This window comes from Canis lupus, chromosome 17 (genome assembly GCF_003254725.2).
Source record: "Canis lupus dingo isolate Sandy chromosome 17, ASM325472v2, whole genome shotgun sequence".
NCBI lineage: Eukaryota > Metazoa > Chordata > Mammalia > Carnivora > Canidae > Canis > Canis lupus.
Genome location: NC_064259.1, coordinates 35,522,145 through 35,535,424, shown reverse-complemented (window position 1 = coordinate 35,535,424; position 13,280 = coordinate 35,522,145). Strand labels below are relative to the sequence as shown.

The window sequence follows — 13,280 nt, the reverse complement described above, 5'->3', positions numbered from 1 at the left end:
ACTTGAATAGGCATTTTACCAAAGAAGATATACAAAAGTCCAACAAGTACATGAAAAGTGCTCAACAGGGGCAGCCCCGGTGGCGCAGCGGTTTAGCGCTGCCTGCAGCCCAGGGTGTGATCCTGGAGACCCGGGATCGTGTCCCACATCAGGCTCCTTGCATGGAGCCTGCTTCTCCCTCTGCCTGTGTCTCTGCCTCTCTCTCTCTCTCTCATAAATAAATAAATAAATCTTAAAAAAAAAAAAAGAAAAGAAAAGAGAAGTGCTCAACATCACTAGTCATTAATGAAATGTGAATTAAAATCACAGTGAGACATCACCTTATGCCAGTTGGAGTGGCCATCACCAAAAAGACAATTATAAAATAAATTAGTACTGGGATGAGATATAAATCATGATGACTATAGCCAAAACTGTTATATGATATACAGGAAGAAGTTAAGAAAGAGTTCTCATCACAAGGAGAAAATCTTTTTCTTTATAATTTTCTTATTTCGTTTCTTTTTCTTGTATCTACATGAGAAGATGGATGTTTGTGGTACTCATTTCACAAATCAAACTACATCATGCTATATGCCTTAAATGTATACAATATGTATGGCAATTATTTCTCAATAAAACTGGGGGAAAAGGAATATCTGCGACATACCCACACCAAATAACATCCTTCATGGTGAAACCATGAGCACATGCTCTTTAAAGTCAAGAATAAAATTCAGGTGCTTGTTATCAATCACCTCTTTCAATCATTGCACTGGAGGTCCTTGCCACTTGAATAATATAACAAATACATAAATGTAAATAATGATAAAAGAAGAAACAAGCCATCATTTGTCACCTGTGATATGATTATCTACACAGGAAATGCAAAAAAAAAAACTACAAACAGATTATTAGAATTATTAAGGCAGTTCAACAAAGTTGCTGGATATAAGATCAACATTAAAGTTGAGATCCATATCTATATACAAGCCTGAAAGGATTAGTTAGAAAATATTTTAAAATATTTTATATTTTAAAATGCTGTGCTGTATAATAGATATGTGCTCAATGTCTCACCACCTATACTAGTGAAGCATCAGTAGGCATGTTCATGATATGCAACCACATTCTTGAACCAAAAATGACAGAGTTGGGAAGTACTACAATTCAAACTGAGCATAGCTGGATTGGAGATGCTATAAACTTTACAGCTAAAGGGTGGCCACAAATGAAGAAGAACAGGAGAATGAGCAGACACCCAGCAAAGGCTGAGACAATGAGACCCAAGAGAGGGAGATGCCTCCACTTCACACCCCTTCCCAGTTCCTGGTCCTTGTGAGATCTGGATTCTAGAACACATCTCTTGGCTCCCTCTTCTCTCTCTCTCTCTCTCTCTCTTATCTCTCTCTCTCTCTCTCTCTCTCTCTCTCTCTCTCACACACACACACACACACACACACACACATCTCTTGGCTCCCTCTTCTCTCTCTCTCTCTCTGTCTCTTCTCCTTCCCTGATTGAGCAAGTCGGTAATGAGTCTCTCTAACTTGCATCCAGAAGGATTTTAACTAAGATGATCACAAAATCAGAAGTCAACCTGTGAAGCTTCATTTTTTCCCCCTCCTTATTTTCTTGATGTGATGGGTGAATCCATCTGGAGAGTTAAGAACAATCTTAAGGGAGGGTAAAACAAGAATACAGTAGATTCAAAATTTGGCATATTGGCCTAGAATTGATGCCAGCTTTATCCATTATCCTCTCATATGTCTGAATGCTATCCATTTCACATAAAATTTACAATTGCCTTCTTTATGCCCTTAAGAAGTTTGGGCTGAGATCTTCAAAGGAATGTTGCCAATAAAATGGATTGTTCTTGGGTCATTTTAGTAATCTCTCTTTTCTTTATCAGTGATGAGGGTCAGTTTTATTGCCTGCTACTCTCCCACTCTAATTTACCTGACAAGATAAGACCTGCTAGCATAAGACACTCACAAATATGACATGTGGATTTTCTCACTGGGAGATTATTCTTTCCAGTGACCACAGCAAAACACAGAGGTTTGTTTTAAAATTGTGGATTATGTTAAATGAAGGGGCTAAGTATGGAACATTGATTAACATGGAACCCAGGATCCAGAAACAAAGTTATCATCCCCCACCCCCAACAAAGTAAGATCATGAATTAAGGACAAAAGCCTTGGATTTGGGAGATTTGAATCAGAACCTGCCTCCACCTTCTACTAGATCTGGAGAAATAGCATCTCCCCTCTGGCCTTGGTTCTTCAATCCATGTGAAAACCATAAGGATAATAATTCTTACTCATAGGACTGTTGGAGGAATACAGGTGGCAACGCCTATATAGGGTCTGGCACTTTACCTAGCAGAGACTCAGAGAATGTCAAGGAGTCAAAAACAGAAACCTTTCTTGAGGGAAAAAAAAAAAAAAAAAAGAGCTGAGTCCTCTAATCTTGGAGTAAGGTTTTTTTTCAAAGTTGAGAAATAATTTATCATTATGCAGTGTTTTTATTGTTATTTTTCTAAATCCCTACAATCAAACTGATTGTTGTCTGCATAATGATCAGAAAGTGACAGCAGAAATGAAGAGAAGCCTAGGATTTAATCCAGAGTCCCAAAATGTTGAGGTTCTTCTTGAAGGCCCTAACTCTGTCCAGAGAAAGGATTCTCTAATCAATGAAATGGAAAGGGAAGAAGTTGATCAGAGATCCACTGGTGTTCTAGAAAAACTGGGGTTGAGCAAAGAGTCTAGATGAAGAAACTGTCATAGTAGCCACAGAGAGGACCTTTCTACAAGGATCAACACTTGGATCCCAGCCAGTCCTTTCTCAGGCCTGCCAGATCCTGGGACTGTTTCTGAGTATGGGCTATACCCGAACCCTTTCCAGGTACTTGGCATTACCCAGTAATGTTTCCCAGTTACTTGGCATTAGGGTGAAGTCCAATTTACCCCTACCCTGCTCACACATGCAATACTAGCCAGCTGGATCCATGACCTCCATACCTAGAAACCTCCACCAGCATTGCTAGCTCCACATGACCCAGGCACCAGCCAGGATTTTTCTTGGCTCTGTTTCTTCTTAAGAAATTGGATGGGGAGCAAAATGGTCTCTGCCATATTAGATCCAAGTCAGGCTGACCTACTTATCTGTTCTGAGAGATACGTATCCAGGGGATTACTATGAAAAGTTGAGCAGTTAAAGAAATACTATCTATCTTATTCCAGGGAATAGTAAACCTATAGCACCCAGGATAGAGGGGTGACCTTCAAATGACTATCCTCCTTGCACCAGCCACCAGCCTGCCTGGCTGTACAGAACCCACTCTGCCGAGAGGATTTCATGTTCCGTAAGAGTTTTGATTCTTTCTTGGGCCTGAAGTAGGGTCCACTGTACTCTTGGATTTTTGAGTCTGTTTTTTTCTAGTTCTTCTGGCTATTTTTTGGTCACCAGCACTCTTAGCTGCTTGTATTCAGAGTCCTTCTATCCTTACTACTCTGCAGCAGCACCTCAGGAAATCAGGAACCATGTGTGAGAGTCAACAAGCATGACCAGGCTCCAGAGGAAGCTGGCCAGGGCTCCTTTAGGAATGACTAAGGGTTTGAGCTTCAGCACGCAGACTTCATGTCATCTCACTGGGATTCCCAGAGTTCTGTTTTGCTTATTTCAGGCCTTTGGCTTTGTTCCAAGAAATGGTCAATGCCAGATAAATGAGGTGGTGTTGAATGTCCCTGTGGAATTAGTCTTGGGATTAAGTCTACTAAATAACGGAGGGGCTCTGCATCACACCACTTTTTTTTTTTTAAATTTACAAACACTTATAATTGTTTTAATGTTCTCTTATGCAATCTTTAAAATATAATGACTCAGTCATGGCCCAGCTGGATGACATCTCCAAACAGCAAACAGCAGCTCTGTGTCCAACATGAAAGAAATGGTCAATGCATGTTTGCTGATAACCTTATCATCATGCTGGGTCATAGATCTCTTCTGAGACTTTTCCTTGCTCAAATTTTGTACAGAAATTTCTTTATTCTGCTTCAGCCAGGTCTGCTTTTCCATGTAGGATTCTGAAACACAATGAGGACAAATGGAGCAGGGGCGGAGATGAGAAGGTTCTCACAGGGAACCTTCTGGATGGAGGGAACCCTAAAATTCTGCTGTGGAGAGTGACCTTCAGGGCTCAGTGAGCCTAGAAGTGGTATCTTCCAGTGTTGATATCAAAGGGGACAACATAGAGAGCACAGCTTCTGGCCACAGGCGTCCAGGTACAGGAAACATGCAAAGGCCAGGGATACTGTAATAAGTCCCTGTGAAGAATGTGGTTGTCAGGGCCACGGTCAAAAGCTAGGGCTCCTGTTAAGTTCACTCCAGTGGAGGGAGCAGCAGGAACCATGCAGCCAGTCTAGGCCCCAAGCCTGTTTTTGCAGACCCTGATGATCTGGAGTCAGATATGCTGAGAATGTGACTTGCTTGTACTCTCCAAGGCTGCCCCTCAAGGAACCCTAACCAGGAAGCTTCCACATGTGTCTAATGGGTCATTGGGAAAGGGAAGGGCAAGAGAGCTGGGATTCTTCAATGTGATCACATCCAGGAAAAAAGAAGAGGAGATTCTAGTATTTACTGACTGCCTATCACATGCTAGGCTTTAAAAGATGAGGAAACCAAGGCTCCCAGCGGTAAGATCCAGGGTCACGTTGCCCTGACCAGGAGATCCCACCCCTTCTGTGATGAGTGCTCCTCCCTACCTCTTACACTGCTCCTCTTGACCATTCAGCCTCATAAGAGGTTTCTATAATCCAGGTCCTGTTTCCCTATTCCTTTCTCAGACAATTGTAGGAAATTCAATCTGAGTTTGCTTGGGTATGGAGAAAAGAGACAATGTACAAGTATAGTTAAATAGCAATGGTCCTAAGAACTTGGTTGACCCCATTAATCCTTAAAGAAAGAAGGTGGAAGCAGAGAGGAGCAGCTGAGGCCTGAGTCATGTGACTACCCAGAACCCGCAGAATTGACACCGGGTATTCCCACATGGGCAGGTGAAGGGTTTTCATCATGTTCAAATGAGGCCAGTTGGATTCTCCACTTACATACTGAGATTAGAAGCCAAAATGCAGAACATGTGTGAGCACAAAGCCCCGGCCTTTGGGAATGGTGCCCGGCTGCATGCCAGGAGCAGGAGCATACCAGCTCCTGTTCCAACCCCTCCCTGACTTACTGAAGAGGTTTGGGGTGAGTAATTTAGCCACATCCCACCTTCCTTCCCTCAGCCGTACAACAGAGGGCAAGAGCCAGGAATCACCTCAGAGAGTCTAAGAAGAATAGAATCTGGCCATGCCAGTCAACCTCCCCCATTACGGGAGGATCCAGTTTAATGCCAACTTCTGGGTAGCTCAGCAACATGAGTCTATAGGCTCAGGAATGACATAGACCTGACCAAGGTCACACAGGTGCAAAGTGGCATGCTAGATTCAAACTTTGCTCATCCCATTAACATGAACTCAGCTATTTTCTGGAGCATAGGGCACACTTCATTTGCATATGACCCAATGGTTTGGTGCATGGCCTCTGGAGATAGATTTTCAGGGCTTAAAGCTTGGCTCTGCCACTTTTTAGTTGCTTAACCTTGGCCAGTTACTTAATCTCTTTCTGGCCTCAGTTTCTGCCTTTGGAAAGTAAGTCTGATAATAGTATTCATCTAATAGGAGAGTTAGCTAAGTTCCTATATGCAGAGCACTTATAAAGTTGCCTACATCTATAGAAAGTGCTTAATGACTGTTAACTAAAACAAGTAAAAAGCAAAGAGACTCCAGCCCCTGGATCCTGGGTCCCTGCATATACTGTGTCTGATATGGGAAGAGGCTGCCTTTCATCAGCATAAAGAATCAGTTGGAAGGGCAGATCTGCAGTACCAGAGACACTAAGCCCCAAGAAGTTCAGACCTCATCTTTGGTTAAGTGTGGGCCTCAAAAGATTAGGAGGCTCATTAAACTGAAGCAGGACCTGTGTGCAAATGCAGTGTGCAATGGGGTCCCATTTACCCAGGGGTATCTGTCCATTCCACACAACAAAGGTGAGCCTTCCTCCTTGGAGAGCCTCCCAGACACCTCAGTATGATTTCCCACTCCTCCCTGGGGCACAGCTTCACAATATCAATATGGGCTCTGGGGTCAGGCGAATCGGGCTTTAAATCCCCTAGCCACCTGTGGGAGCTCAGACAAGTCCAACTGCTCTAAGCCCCCATTTTTTCATCTGCAAAGTGGGAATAACCAAAGTAGGTAAGGCTGTTATTAACCCGATTATTGTTAACCTGCTAAGTTTGTTATTAGGTTTAGGATTATTATATCCTCTCGAAGTGGTCCCTTTGTCATTATGAAATGGACTTATTTATTATCCCTGGCAACATTCTTGGCTCTGAAATCTGCTTTGTCTGATATTAACAGTCACTCTGGCTTTCTTTGGATGAGTTGTGAGCATGGCATATCTTTCTTCATCCTTTTACTTTTAATCTCTTTGTGTCTTCATATTCGAAGTGTGTTTCTTATAGGCATTATAGTTGGGTCTTGGTTTTTTTAATCCAATCTGGCAATCTCTGCCTTTTAATTGGGGTATTTGCATGTAAAGCGTTTATGAACATGGTTCGGTTTACATCTACCATATGGCTATTTGTGTTTTATTTGAACAATCTCTTCATTCTCCCCTGCTTCTTTTCCTGCCTTCTTTTGGATTAACTTAGTATTGCTGAATTCCATTTAACTCCTTTGTTGGCTTAGTAGCTATAACTCTTTTTTTTTTTTATTTCAGTGGTAGCTTTAGGGTTTATAGGTCTTCAACTTCCCACAGTCTACTTTCAGGAGATACAGACATCAGGTGTAGCATAAGAACCTTACAATGGTATACTTCCTTTTCTCCCCTTCTGGCCTTTATGTGATTATTGTCATACATTTTACTTTTACATATGTTATAAAAACTGACTCTACACTGAAATTACTTTTGTTAAGAGAGTCAATTATCTAATTTTTAAAAAGATTTATTTATTTTAGAGAGTGTGTGTGTGTTCAAGCAAGGGGAAGGACGGGAAGAGAGAGAGGAAGACTCTCAAGCAGACTACCCTTTGAGCCCCATCCCATAATGCTGAGATTAGAAGGACCTGAGCCAAAACTAGGAGTCAGATACTTAACTGACAGAGCCACCCAGGTGCCCCTCAATTCCCTTTTAAAGAGATGTAAATACTAAGAAAAAAATCTTATATATTAAGAAAGCAATCTGCTGTCATCCTTAACTTTGTTTTTTTACACACTTCTTTTTTCCTCAGGTTGAGTTTTGAGGTATTCCAGCCTGGCTTGTGGGAAAAGGCACTATTCCCAGCCCCGTGTGAAGACCAGATATTGTTCCCTCCAAATCTTCCAGGTGATTCTTTCCCTCACTCACATGCAATAATCGGTGCTCATCTGAATGTCTGAAGGGGACCACCGCAGATGCCTGAGTTCTCTCTCTAAGTTCTCTTCCGTCTCCTACTCTAGCCAGTGAATTCCAGGTACTTTGGTCTCCCTTGACTCTCAGCTTTGTGTCTTCAAATCAGCAAGTTCACTGGGCTCTGCCTTGGTTGCCCCTCCTAAGGCATGGTGTGGAAACTCTCAAGGTAGTAAACTGGGAAAAATGTAAAGCTCATCTGGTTTTATTTTATTTCCTCATTCTCGCTGCCTGATGTTCAGGGTCCTGCTGTTTTAGTCAGGAGAGTGACTTCATGTAACTTCAACCTGGTCAGACTGGCAGTCCCTGAACACTCATTTGACTGAATTCTAGGGTCACTCAGTTCCACGCACCATGTATACTGTCCACTCTCACGTTACCTGGCCCTCAGGACGGGGAATGTGTACCTCGTACACTGCTCTGCACACAGACAGAATTTAGAAAGAGGGAACAATGACTCTTAATCAGCAGTCATTAAGACCATGACGTGCTTGCGTGAACACCAATTATGAAAAGTTCCAACCAGTATTGTTTACTTGACGATCTAATTTTGGAGAAAGAGTTTGTACGAGATCTCATTTAGCCCAGGCTTTATGCACAAAAAGTGATAGACTATGTTTCTACTTGTACTCTGCATTTATCTACTTCACTGCTAAGAATGTTCTTTTAGCAACTACATGTCACTCTGGCAACATTCAAGCTATCACCCAAAGAAAGCAACAGTTGCTGAGGCTTCTGTAGAAAGAGCCAACCTAAGACTTCCCCACGGCTTCCTGAGGCACAGTGATGATACTATTAAATAGACCACCAAGCAGTGTGGAGGTCGTTGGTGTCACCTGCCAGCCGCCGGCTCCTGCGCCGCTCTCCGCCGCAGCTTCAGCACCTCGGCCCAGAACAAGGCTAAAGGAGCTGTGCTTGGGGCTTCCGGAGGAATGGGGCAGCCCCTTGCGCGGCTTCTCAAGAACAGCCCCTTAGGGAGCCGCCTGACCCTCTACGATGTTGCTCATACACCGGAGTGGCCGCAGATCTGAGCCACATCGACACCAGAGCAACCGTGAAAGGCCACCTCGGACCCGAGCAGCTGCCGGATTGCCTCAAAGGCTGCGATGTGGTGGTTATTCCAGCCGGAGTCCCAAGAAAACCAGGCGTGACACGGGATGACCTGGTCAGCACCAATGCCTCAATCGTGGCCACCCTGACTGCGGCCTGCGCCCAGCATTGCCCCGAGGCCATGATCTGCGTCATTTCAAATCTGGTCAACTCCACCATCCCAATTGCAACGGAGGTTTTCAAGAAACACGGAGCTTATGACCCTGATAAAATCTTCGGGGTGACGACCCTGGACATTGTCAGGGCCAACACTTTCATTGCAGAACTAAAGGGTTTGGATCCCGGGCGAGTCAATGTGCCTGTCATTGGCGGTCATGCCGGGAAGACCATCATCCCCCTGATCTCTCAGCGCACTCCCAAGGTGGACCTTCCCCAGGACCAGCTGGCAGCCGTCGCTGGGCGGATCCAGGAGGCCGTCACGGAGGTGGTGAAGGCCAAAGCTGGAGCAGGCTCCACCACCCTGTCCATGGCATACGCTGGAGCCCGGTTTGTCTTCTCCCTTGTGGATGCAATGAATGGGAAGGAAGGAGTTGTCGAATGTTCCTTTGTTAAATCCCAGGAAGAAGACTGTGCCTATTTCTCCACACCATTACTGCTGGGGAAAAAGGGCATCGAGAAAAATCTAGGCATTGGCAAGATCTCCCCTTTTGAAGAGAAGATGATAGCAGAAGCCATCCCCGAGCTGAAGGCCTCCATCAAAAAGGGAGAGGAGTTTGTGAAGAACATGAAATGAAAGGGCAGCCAGCTAGCAGTCCGTTTCCCTAACTTATGAAGGCATCGTGTCCCTGCAAAGCCATCTCCTGCCCTCATGTTTCCGTTGCGTTAACCACCAGTGTCATGTTAACGTCACCGCCCCTTCCAATCGCAGATCCGTCAATGTGTGCATCAATAAAATCAGGCTTCCATTTTCTTAAAAAAAAAAAAAAATAGACCACCAAGTGCTATGGAAACAATAAACGTGGAGAGAAAGAACCTCTGAATCCAAAGGTTTGCACAGAATAGCTTAAGAGTAACAATGCTGGGATGGTGAGCTCTCACCTAGACCAAATGCTAGAGGCTGCTGCGTCTTGAATATTCCCCTTGGGACTGAGATAAGCCAAGCAGACAGGAAGAACTGATCATTTTTGTCAAGTGTCGATGCTTGCAAGACATCTAACAGCCTTTTTTCCCTTTCCCATTTTCAAATACATAATCATAAATCCCAAAGAGCCAAATTAGTAACATTCCAGTGAAACTAAATTATCAGAGGTAATGAATACACAGAGCAACAATTTAATGAATCCATCTATCCATCATCTTATTTGCCATCAGTCCACCTGTCTACCATCCTGTCTATCAGGTCATCTGGGAGGGTATGAAGGCCCAGGGGCAGGAGACCACTGGGCAAATCAGCCCAAGAAATGCATCAAAGGGAATGAGCCAAAGGAGGAAGACGAAAAGACCACAGGTGGTTTTGAGCACACTCTTGGGTTGAGTCACCTATCAGAAGCCACAGTATCTGCATCTGCTCAGCACTGCTAGCAGAGCCCCAACTCTCCCCTATGTGGGCTGCCTCTGCTGGAGGGGTCACTTTTGGTCTTACCTCCTACCTGCTAACTTAAACTTTCTTGCTCTACCACAGAATCTCTGAGTTCTGTTTCTAACTGCTGCCAGCAAACTCCGATTCCAAGAGATAGCCACTTCCCTGGAGTTATAGGTGGAAACCAGCCATGTGGCAGGAGTCTCCCACCTTGTCAGGTCACTAAGAAAAGTCACATTGAGCCATTGTAACTGGCTGCCTCAGAGGACCTCAGCAACTGGCTCAGCTGTGCTCCAGTGCCAGCTGTTACTTTGTTCTGCATTCTCCTTCCTTCCATGTGGACTCCCACACAACATCCACAGGAGGAAAGCAGGCATGTTCACCACCATCATCCCCACCATCATCATAGATACAGAGTGCACACCTAACTAACTGAACCCTCCCTACATCATTGGCACATCTTTCCTTAGCCACTTTAAGACAAATGATCACACTGGCTTTCAAATGAGAACACAGGAGGTCCTCATTCCCATCCATATTGTTCATGTGGAAGAAACTCTTGGGCTGGGCCTGCCATGAAGGGCCAGCCCTTCCTCACTCCTTGCCCTTCATCCCTCACTCCTCACCCTTCCAAATGCCCCAGCTCTGATACAGAGCAGCAGGACAGCAGAGTTTCTGAAAACTTATCCTTCCCTCTTTATTTTCTACCACTGCCCTTAACTTGCTCTTGACCCCTTCTCACTGAGGGTAAAACTCGTAATCCTCCCCTGCAGGTTCAGAACTGCTGTTTACAGGCCAATATTCAGCCAAGTTCAGGATCAAACTCGGGTCAAAAACCCAACAGGGGGTCCTTCTTGCCCCCTTTCTCCAGAGAATGTCTTTTGGAGGCTCCAGCAGTGCCTGCATCCAGCCTACATGCCAGTGAAGAAGTGCAGTCTCTGGGGGTCACCAATGCAGGGCTGTCATTTGGGGATAAAACTTAGCTGCCACCATAGCTGATCCCTACAGCCCTGCCATGGCACCATGGCACAGGTCCGCAGCCCCATACCCCACCTGCCATCCCTCACAGACCCCATGTGGATTCTGCTTTTCATCAGCTCGAAGCCCCCACAAGGGTGCAGAAACTCCCCATATCCTGTTTCCTACATCTTGAAAGTGCCTCTGCTCTCAGGGTTGTAGGAGAATCGAGCACAGATTCCAGCTGTCCTCAGAGTCCCCCTCAATTCTCCAAAGATTCATACTGAGATTTCTCACACCTCGTGCCCCTCACTGCACAATCCAGCTAGAGCCCCAGGGTTGGGGACCCCCTAAGCAGTCTCCAAATGCTTGGCACATCCCTGTCTACCTTCTTCCTGAGGCTGGACACCTCTGAGGTCATTTCCTGCATTCTTCCCAAGGGATTCAAACTTTGGAGCAGTGCTGTCATCATCTGACCCTCATTGGCCCTTTCCCATACTGCCAACAATGGCCACCACCAAGTTTAATGACATTTATTGTAGGCCTGTGTGGGCCAGACCCTCTGGGCTACATTTTACAAATGTAGTCATCCCCATCAGTCCTTGCAGCATGGTAGGAGGCAGACCGTACGGATGGCAAGGCTAGCTGATGCACCCAGGGTCACAAAGGTAACAGGTTTCTGCCTAAAGGTGGTGGCCTGCTGGTGAGCACACAGCAGTGGCCTCGCGCATGCTGCAGCAGGGAGGCCTGGGGGGCTCTGGGGCCCGCAGGGCTCACCATGCCTCCTGTGCACTCCCGGCAGTCCTGCAGGCAGCGGACGTTCTCCCAGGTACTGTAGGCCTTCAGCCCCGCCACCAGCGCCTGCAACGGCCGACTGTCCGCCAGCTCCTTCCCGTGGAAGATGTCCTCGTCCAGGAGGATCCCGGCATACCTGCGAGAGGAGCGAGAGGAGCAAGGGAAGCACAGACGTGAGAGGGACGCAGCAGCACCCCTACCCCCGCTCCAGGAACCAGGGCACAGGCGCATCTGAGGCAAGCACAGGGTGACCTCTGCACCTTCCTCAGATGCTACCAAAGTCTCCATGTGCCCTGCAGAACTGTCACTCTGTGCTCTGCCTCCATGAGGATCCCCCATGCCATCTTCCCCTTGGAAAACTTCACCCTTGCTTTTTGTCCAGGCGTCAGAGGCCCCATTGCTCACATTGGCATCTGTCTCCACACCCCTTGACCCCATAAAAAGCAGGCACTCAATGTAACTCTCTCCCTGCTGCAGTCTAGTGTATAAGATCATAATCCAAACTATATCCCTCTTCCTTTCACACAGAAATGTTTTACGAGTCTCTCATGTTTTTAATTTTTCTAATTCTACTTCCGTTGAAAGTGTGTTACGCAGAATAATAGCCCCCAAAGTGACCAGGTCCTCGTCCATGAAACCTGAGAATATGTTACCCCATGTGGCAGAAGGGATTTTTCAGATGCAATTAAATCAAAGATCTTAAGGGGCACCTGGGTGGCTCAGTTGGTTAAGCATCTACCTTCGGCTCAGGTCATGATCTCAGGGTCCTGTGATCCATCCCCATGTCAGGCTCTCTGCTCAGTGGAGAGTCTTTTTCTCTCTCTCCCTCTCTCTTAATTCCACTCTTGCTATCACTCTGTCTCTCTCTCTCTCTCTCAAATAAATAAATCTTTTTTAAAAAATTATTTTTCAAGATGTTATTTATTCATGAGAGACACAGAGATACAGAGACACAGGCAGAAGGAGATGCAGGCTCCCCACGGTGAGCCCAATGCAGGACTTGATCCCAAGACTCCAGTATCACACCCTGAGCTGAAGGCAGATGCTCAACCACTGAGCCACTTAGGCATCCCTCAAATAAATAAAGCTTTAAAAAAAAATCAAGGATCTTGAAATTGAGAGATTATCCTGGATTATCCAGGAGCCCAAATGTAATGATGAGGGTCCTTATAAGAGAGCGAGGCAGGAGAAGGAGATGTGACAACAAAGCAGTCAGAGAGATGCAACGTGGGACTCAACTAGCCATTGCTGGCTTTGAAATGGAGGAAGGGGCCACAAAGCCAAGTAATGAGGTAGTTTCCAGAAGCTAGAAAAGGCAAGGAAGTCAATTCTTTCCTAGAGCTTCCAAGAGGAATACAGCTCTGCTGACAGATTTTTATCATTGAGACCCATTTCAGACTTCTGATCTCCAGAACTGTAAGACAACAAG

General features: G+C 45.6%; 2 protein-coding genes across 5 annotated transcripts in view; one reads left to right on the top strand and one right to left on the bottom strand.

The window, feature by feature from the left end:
- Positions 1-13,280, bottom strand: part of ACOXL (acyl-CoA oxidase like) — a 347,270-nt gene that overhangs the window by 162,638 nt on the left and 171,352 nt on the right. For all 4 annotated transcript variants that reach the window (XM_049095680.1, XM_049095681.1, XM_025453977.3 and 1 more), the window contains one exon: positions 11,834-11,987. In XM_049095680.1, coding sequence (XP_048951637.1) covers positions 11,834-11,987 — 154 coding nt within the window. The remainder of the gene's footprint in view (positions 1-11,833; positions 11,988-13,280) is intronic.
- Positions 5,164-9,458, top strand: LOC112664941 (malate dehydrogenase, mitochondrial-like). The gene is given in 3 exon segments (XM_025454816.3): positions 5,164-5,229; positions 8,274-8,481; positions 8,484-9,458. Coding segments are annotated over 3 exon segments (1,104 nt in total). The 3' UTR covers positions 9,314-9,458.